At 50.6% G+C, this 8808-nt stretch overlaps 1 protein-coding gene across 1 annotated transcript; it reads left to right on the top strand.

Annotated features, from left to right (window-relative positions):
* The first annotated feature begins 5188 nt into the window (after positions 1-5188).
* LOC135907538 (solute carrier family 22 member 7-like) lies at positions 5189-8454 on the top strand. Its single transcript, XM_065439224.2, has one exon. The coding sequence runs from the start codon at positions 5551-5553 to the stop codon at positions 8059-8061; it is 2511 nt and encodes an 836-aa protein (XP_065295296.2). The 5' UTR covers positions 5189-5550; the 3' UTR covers positions 8062-8454.
* Positions 8455-8808: the final 354 nt, after the last annotated feature.

Genomic DNA, 8808 nt, shown 5'->3' with positions numbered 1-8808 from the left:
ACGCTCGGCAATAGCACGGGGGCTTAACTAATACTGGAGCTTAGATTCTACACGCCACACTTGCTTCTTTAACTGCTTGTCAACATTAGGTGGTTCTTCACGTGTTCTTTTTTTTTTTAGCGGTGGAAATTTGAAGTAAAGTTAATAAAGGCTTACAGCTATTTACAGAGTACAAATAGGAATGTACCAATATATATTCCCTTTTCCGTGCTACACGTTCAACTCACCTCTTTAGAGCGCATTTGTTAATGATTAATAATGTATGTTATGTTCCTCTTTTTTTGTCTATGTTACCAAGTGTATATCATTTATTTATTTCAATGCCGCAGTGTGTTTTGCATTGTTATTGCGGAAATATTTCACTGTCCTTTCATATATTGTATAGCTGCAATGTTTTATGGCCACTATATAAATGTAATTTACATGGAGCTTGATGTGTTACTCCATGCAGCCATATTGTACCTAAGGGAGTGAGGTTACCTCAAGCCGCGTCTGTGCGGCTTTTTTCCCTCATCCACCTCCATTTACCACTCCTCTGTACATGTGTGTGTGTAAACGAAAATTAATAAATCAAATCAAATCAAACTCACTTGAGAAATTTACTGGTGCTTGTTGCTTGAGGAATATACATGACGAATCTGTTTGGCGAACTGACACAGGCTGCTCGGCCCAATTTTTTTAGTGAAGTATGCCTGCTGGACCGCATAGCTGCCGCCAGAAAGAAGTCGAAGCGTCAATGACTAGTAGTATGGGACATATTGAAGATATCGAAATTCCCCCGGTGGAGGGTCAGAAATCAAGTGAAAGTATATGCAAGGCTTGTAGTGCTTTCTTTATGAATGTTTGCGATTGGATTGGAGCAAACTTCATTTAGCCTGCAAGGTTCTCTTTTATGTACCGACGAAGCGAATAGTTATCCGTTTGTATAATTAAATAACGCTGGATCGAGACATGGTGAGACAGAAGGTGCTTGAATTTTCCTTTTGTAGGCAATCTAAGCTGCGGTGTAGTAGCTCGAGAATACTTTAGCCATTCCAGTTGGCGCTGTAAAAAATGCTTTATGGTTTTAATTCGAAGTTGTAGTGACTGATGGGTTTCGCGAGCATAGCGTGCCTCGCCATACGGACAGTCGATTGCTACCGTTACGTGATCAGGGGTGTGCCATATTGTCGATAAAGGCTACTGAGGGCCACTATGAAACATTTCATCACTTTCAATTGAGGGGCTCTCGATCTTAACAGCGAAACTTTTCTCTCAGGTGATTGCTACTATGGTGTTTGCGAATTAACTATGTAAATACTCTACATGACGCGCCGTCGTGTTAGCAGCCATGAGCAATTCGTTTTTTGGAGGCCTGTTTCAGAGGGGGATGAAAGTAGCAGCAAACTTTTTCATAAGAAATGCCCGCCTAACTATTTTTTTACGCAGTAATGAATGACCATATTTGAATAGAACAACACACCAGAGTAATAAGAATCATGATGACAGCTTCGCTGGGCAGTGTCTTTCTAACATCGGATAACATGTTGACGCCAATTACCAAATTTTTCTTCCACGTAAAATGCAATGCCTCTCATAGCTAAATACTAAAGGAACGTTAAGTGTTTAGCGAAGCATCATACACAACTTCTCGCGTTGACTTTGCAGATATTCTTTTTTTAGTCAAAATTTACCGATAGACACGGCGCATATATGCATTGCGAAACCTAACAGACCCCTTTAACGCTACTTAGCTTGCGATATGCAAGCCGCAAAGTTTATCGACTCACACGCTTTTGAAGAAGAAACTGTGGTTAAGGTATGGCAGCTGAAAGAAGCCGGCGTATTCTTCAATACGTACGGCTCGAGCCGCCCATACCCCAAGCATACACGAAGGGAACGAGCGCGTGCGGCAGCCGAGCGAGCCGAAGCGAGCGGCGTCCTGGCCGTGACGTCACTCGCGAGAGGGCGCCACTCCTGATTCTCGCCGCTAATAGGCGCAACCGCATGACAACAGCAAAAATCCCAGTACGCCTAGCCAAAGCTTCCGGTGCTGCCGGAAAAAAAATGGCGGGCGCACCAGCGAGACGAGTGTTCTTTGAAATGCCAGGATGCAGTGGCCCAGTTTACCATGGACCATCGCCAAAAGCGGCGATGCTATGTTGTGATGACGTGGGGGAAAGCATTCTCAATTTTGGCGGCTACTCCTACAACTGGGCTGGGAGAATGGTGAGGGCGCTGTAAGGCTGGGTGCTGTAATACTGTAATACCGCGAATAATGTAAGGCTGGGTGCTGAGCTTGGCACTTTTCAACCTGGTGCTCGCTGGCCTTGTCCAATGGTTGCCCAACGCAGTTCAAGTATCAATCTACGCTGATGACTTCTGCATCTGGGCGTATGCTGTAACGCGACTGTGGGTACGGGCAAGGCTACAAAAGGCATAAACGTTAACATCGCTGTACTTGCGAAAATATCATTTAGAGCTGTCTTCAGAAAAATGCTCCCATGTTTTATTCACTCGGAAGGCAATGAGGCCGCACTCTGTAAGACTCAATTGGCAAGCAATTGCTTGAGCACGGAAACGCAGCGTTTTAGGGGTTAATTATCAACCGTGACCTACCATGCAGCCCGTACGTTTCACGCCTAAAGACGAGGTTAACAACGAGAACAGAAATCAAATTTCTCCGCGGAAAATCATGTGGCACATCGGTGCAGTTAACACTGCAGCTTTATAATGCCTGGTTACTCAGTTTCGCAAGATACAGCCTCCCTCTGCTAGGCAACACTTGAAAAATAAACCTGCGTGCACTCCAGGGACAACGAGCTCAAGCTCTATGGACGCGTCTCAGTCTTCCAAAGTGTGAGTCTATAACGGCAAGGATTTTCATAGCACGAGGTCACCCAATATCAACATACATAGCATAGTCACCGATGCTGCCAGGGCGCACATTCGGCATGTTGCCCGACTACCTGCTCACCATCTTGCTTCTTTACCTGCAGAAAGGCCGCACACAACTTTCAGTTGCATAATTGCGGCCAATCGTACCTCGTTGCCATCGAACGCCTGCAAGAATACCATACTAATAAAAATAAATACCATAAGAAAGCTTCTTGAATGAGAAAGAGGAGCATGCTAAGAATTCTCTTTAAGTCCTGTTCCTCGTCAGTACTGCACTGAAGGCCCTTACTGGATAACAAACAACTTAGCCTCGTTTCTTTCTGCATGACTTGAAGATAAACTTCATAGCCTATTCGCATAAACTGAATAAAACAAAAAGACAGTGACGGCAACAAGCAAATTTATGGACGCCTACACGCGGAGGGTTACGCGGGAATCCAATTTCGAGTTCACGAAACCAGACTAATACGATTATCCACCTAAAACCCGACTCAAGCTCTCGAATTGAATTGAGCCTCTTATTCAGTCATGGGACAAACCCAACCAAAAACACGCAGCCTTCTTGTTGACCTTGTTTAAGGTACATTTCCGCATGTTGCTCGCGAATTTTGGTATTTTACGTTACATCCCAAGCTTGCGGGGTGCTTTTGCCGCTGGAATATCACCATGGCCCACCTTGTTCTCCGCAGACAACAGATAATCTTCAAAGCAATAAGTGAGGCTCTGAAATGAACAAGCGTAGAAATACGAGTGTGCGAGCATAATTTACTTGTGATGTCCTTAAGGAAATGCACTCTACCGTTCACGGAACAAGGCAGGTTGTACGCATACACAAAGTTGGACATGGCAACAAACCAGATGAAATATAATGTGAATATGCGACCGGAACCAATGAATAAATTACGTACACATGTGCTGTTGTATATGGCAAATAGACACGCTTTCTTGTGATGCGTGAATTTCCAGTTGGCGGTAACTTGATTCATCATCCATGCATAGGCCCATAACTAGCCGTAAAGGCTAGAGATTCAGATTGTAAATATTGTATTTCTTGTTTAGGAAATAAACGTGTTGATTCATTGATCGCCTGATTGACTGATTTGATTTGAATAAAGAAAAGTCGCAGTGCCGGCCTAGCAAATTAGTACACAGCTATGCGAAGTAAGAATAATAGTTTGATCGGCCGAATAAAGTTGTAAACATTCGCTTACTAACTAAATTAAAAGATAGGAGGACACTTAAGCTGCGCCTTTAAGCGTATGACGCGATAGCCAAATGGTTCCCTTCAGTGGTTTCGAGCCGGGGGCATTATCCATTGCAGAACGGACTGCAGCACACTGGAATCAGAAGACAGAAATGAAGAACGAGGCTTGCATGAGCTCGCGCGCCATCTGTTGGACAGCGGTGTAATTAGAGCGCATGGGAGGGGGAGGGGGGTGCGGCAGCCACATGGCGACACTCAACAGCCGTCCAATACAGTTTTATGTTGGGGAACAGCAGGCGATTAATTTATGAATTGATTGAAAACTACATTATTCCACCGAGCTGGGTGCCTACCGCTTAACCTACACGTAGGTAGGGGAGGAGGACGAAGCAGTCCCCGTGCGTTGAGGACGGTGAGTCTTCACGGCCTCAACGGCCAGGCGGATTGGTCGACGCTGGTCGTCTTCAGCCTCGCTCTGCAGCAAGGCTTCCCGAATCCCCCGTCTGACTTCACAAAAGCGCCGTTCAAAGCGCCGCCAATGGTCGCGCACGAAGCTCACACAGCCTGAGCTATTGTCGGTTACACGTACTGACGCCAACGACACCCAGTTATATCCACATATGACCAACGTGCCCAAGAGAATATGCCATACGAATGGATTGAAAGCCTGTATTCAGATAAAAAGAACTGCGGGGTATAACTGTCACCTAAAGCGTCTGTATAACAGGGCTGGCGATTACGTGAACGATAATAGTAAGGAATGCAGCGATGACGACTTCAGTTGCGACAACGAGAGCGCGGGGACAATGATGGGAACAGGTGACAGAAACGTGGATGATACTTTTCCCGCACCCGAGTTCAAATCCTCAGCTAGACACACGGCGACTTCAGCTGAGATCATATTCATAAACATGATGATGATATCTATGAGACACGACATCAGATATTGTTCCTTGTCATATGTTATGTTTCATGCAGAAATATAGATTATTTTGCGCACAAAGTGCCTGTCTTTGAACAAATCATTTTTACAGCTAATCTCTACAAGCAACAAACGTGAAGTTTATCGATTCCGTCGACGGCTGCCTCTGTAATATAAATTAAAGCAAAACAGATCTTTGTGGTCACAAGCGCCGTCGACGGCACCAGATAAACTGATAAAGTATGACGCTAACCTCGGACATATATTACGCGGTTGTCTGCTTCCGCCAAAAAACAAATGCAAATTGCCAATTTAGACGCGTCAGCAAGGTCGCGATAGTAGCATTGCCTGCCTGTGAGGAAGACGAATAACAAGGAGCGCCGCGCGAGATCTGCAACCACCCGAGCGCCCGAGCGCCCAGAAGAAGATCGAACACCGGACGAGCAACATCACCGAGAAGTTTCTCTCCACCTTGAATCACAAGAAGCCGTGGCCGCTTCGCGCGGAATTACGCTGAAGTGCCACCAACGTGTAGTACGAGGGCATCATGCCGAAGGCATCCAAGGCGCGGCACCAGGGCTCAAGGCGACGGCGGAAGGTGACAGGGTTCCTGACACCGCCTTCGGTTTTGCCAGGAGAGCAGTCACCTGCGTCGCAGGTTCAAGACTCGCCGTCCAGCAGCGTAATGAAGAATTCGCGACTCCGCAAGCCACCGGTGAGAGGCGAAACCACATCGGTGCCGGCGCTGTCTCCATCGCTACCGTCTGCGCTGTCGCAGGAACCCGCAAGCTTCGCCGTCGCTGCATCGCCGTCTGCGCCACCTACGACGTCGCCGGCATTGCCTTCCTTCTCCGCTGCCGTACCATCACCTCTTACTACGCAATCGCGAGTCTATAGCGCCAGCCAGGGGTCGCCAACAACAGGCCTCACTTCGCTGTCACCACTGCAGACGTCGCCGCGTGCTGGGTACCCCAAGCCCAGCACACCGGCGACGCTGCTTCCTCCAGCGCCCCAACTACCATCACCAGCTCAGGTGCAGCCTGCGAAGCAAAACGAGCCCGACCGGCCCTTACTGCTGGGTGCTTCGTACCGGGCGGCAGTGATGCGCAGCACGTCATTGCACGAGTGGGCAGCACTGCGATCTCTGCGCTTACGGACCTTCTCCGGACAGTGGGCGAACCGGGGTCAGATGCTTCTTTCTCCCCTGCTGTCTCGTCTACGCTCCACCTCCAACAGCAGCATTCCACATCAGACTCAGCAAGCTGCGCAACAACAGGCTAACGGCGCAGCAGCAACATGCAACGTAGGATCGGACGAGCATACCAGGCTCCGTGAACAGCAGCAGCCGTCCAAGCTGCGTTGGCATGATGAGCGGCATGACCTCCGAGCCAGCGTGCCTTCCTTGGACAAGGGTAGAAGCTCCCCTTCGCGAATTTCTGCTAGTCAACCGGAGGATCCTGTTTCTATCCAACAGCGCTTTTCCGCCTCCAAGACAGCAGGGTGCCCGCGCTGCGAAGATGCTTCACAGCTGGTTGGAAGTCATGGCCCTTTCCAAACGACCGTGTTCTACTTCGTCCTACTGGTTGCCTTCGTGCTACCATTCCACTCATTGCCACTGCGGATCGCCAACCATGACGTCGATCACTGGTGCGCCAGACCGGCGCATTTGCGCAACATGTCGACGGAATTATGGAAGGAGGCAATGATCCCACGAGCCGAGAATGGCCGCTACAGCAGGTGCCGCATGAACGCAGAGTGGAACTCGACAGGCAACGCCACGGTGCCATGCGTGAAGTGGGAGTACGCGCAATCTGCCTACGGAGCCTCCATCGTGCAGGATTTTGATCTGGTGTGCGAGCGTGCCTGGTTCCTACCGCTCAGCTGCTGCGCCTTCTCGCTGGGTGCCATCTGCACGCTGATCATGTTAGGGCCAATAGCAGACCATTTGGGCCGGAAACCGGTCATACAGTTCTGTACGGTGGTGCTCCAAGCGGCCGGCGTAGTGATCGTGTTCTCCACCATAATGAACAGCTTCATCGCCATGCGCCTCTTGCAGGGAGCGGCCACCAGCACCCTCTTTAACACCAGCTTCGTGCTACTGATCGAAGTTCTTTCACCGGAGCGCCGCACACTCTACTCGATAGCGGCGATGATGGGAAAGGTGTTCGGCGCAGTCATCGTGGCCGTTATGATGTGGGCGAAGTTCAGCTGGTACGCGCTACAGCTGACAAGCATGCTACCCTGCCTCCTGATGCTCAGCCTCTTTACAGCCCTATTGGAGTCACCGCGATGGCTGCTGGCGCGAGGCAACGCGGAAGAGGCGGAGACAGTCATCATGCAGGCGGCCATGCTGAACGGCGAGAGCATATTCGAAGTGCGCCAGCAGTTGGCGCACACACGGCGGGATATCGACCGAGGCCGCTCGGCCACAGCTGTCGAGGGCGTAAATTGCGATGCATCTCGCGCGCGAGGCCGCAAGCGCAACAGCGCCATCCTCTGCTATCTGTGGACGGTAACCGCAGTCGCGTCAGAAGCGGCCTCGGTGAAGATCCACTACCTGGACTTGTACCCAGCGGCACTGCTGGTGCTTTCCTCGCTCCTGTCGTTCCCGACCGAATTGGTCGCCATCGTGTCGGCGGCACGCCTGGGACGCAGGGCATCGCAGTGCTGGGCGCTGGGGCTTGCCGCTTTCGCTTGCTTTGTGGCCGCCACCCTCGGCGACGACAGCGCAGTTCCCAGCGCGGCGCTTCTGCTAGTGGCGAGCATGTTCGTGGACGCGTCGCAGGTCGTGGGCACCCTGTACACGGCCGAGATGTACCCTACGGTGGTACGCTGCACGGGCCTGGCGCTGTGCAAGTGCTTCGCGGATGCCGCCAGCGTCGCCACGCCTCTGGCAGTCTACTTGGGACTTCTGCCCGTGTCTTCAGTGCCGCTGGGCGTGGTATCGCTAATGTGCGTCACCGCAGCTTACCTGGCCATGAGCTTGCCGGACACCAAACAGTGCACTGTGCTGCCGGACCAGATCGCGGACGCACCGATTGACTCGACCCCGCACTAAGCTTCGTCGCGGTGGCCTACGGATGCTGCACCGTGCCCTCGCAGGAACAGTGCTTCCACGACAAGTGGTGGGCCACGGTGAAGCACTGACCAGCTCCTTCATAGATCGGATAAGGCTGTCCTTACCCAGAGCATTTCTGCAGCACCATTTTTGTGCCGTCTTCGTTCGTTCGCAGTGCTCGAAATAGATCGAGCAGCGATGAATAATTATATCAATGTCGCGTCTGTAGTAAACCTAATGCACGGGATTCGAATTCTCGCTCAATTTCGGTACAAATGCCTCGCTTCTCCTTCTTGCACTGCGCTTGTAATTGTACATGGCCGCGGCAATTGCGCCTCAAACCAAGAAACATTGGGCATGTCACCTTAAATAAGACGCATTATTTAGAATCATATGGGCCCTTGCTACCTAGCGAAATGAATAAACATGCTTCAGATTGCTGACAAATTGCCAGCAGCGCTTGTTGTTGGAATCCAGACGTTCATTGGAGAGGCATCACGATAAAATGGCTGTGGCTTAGCTAAGGTTAAGCCCAGGATGCGAAGCATAGTAGCCTTTATTTTAACGCGACAGCGTTAAGGAGCTCGTGTCGCAGAAAAGCCGGTGTCATCGGCGTCGGCTCAGGCGTGCGGCGCTTGCTCAGGCGCACATTTTGTTGTCGCCCCGAACGCTGCGTTGCTGGACGCTCACCGCGTCCGATGCGGGGGGCGACGCCGCGAGCGACGGCGCGAGTTGGAGCCCCGTTTC

This window comes from Dermacentor albipictus, chromosome 5 (genome assembly GCF_038994185.2).
Source record: "Dermacentor albipictus isolate Rhodes 1998 colony chromosome 5, USDA_Dalb.pri_finalv2, whole genome shotgun sequence".
Classification (NCBI taxonomy): Eukaryota; Metazoa; Arthropoda; class Arachnida; order Ixodida; family Ixodidae; genus Dermacentor; species Dermacentor albipictus.
Note: the sequence above shows the minus strand (reverse complement) of the source record. Positions and strands in the feature narration are given on the sequence as shown.

Excerpts from the sequence above, each read along its gene's own strand:
- LOC135907538 (XM_065439224.2), top strand. The coding sequence starts at position 5,551 with ATGCCGAAGGCATCCAAGGCGCGGCACCAGGGCTCAAGGCGACGGCGG.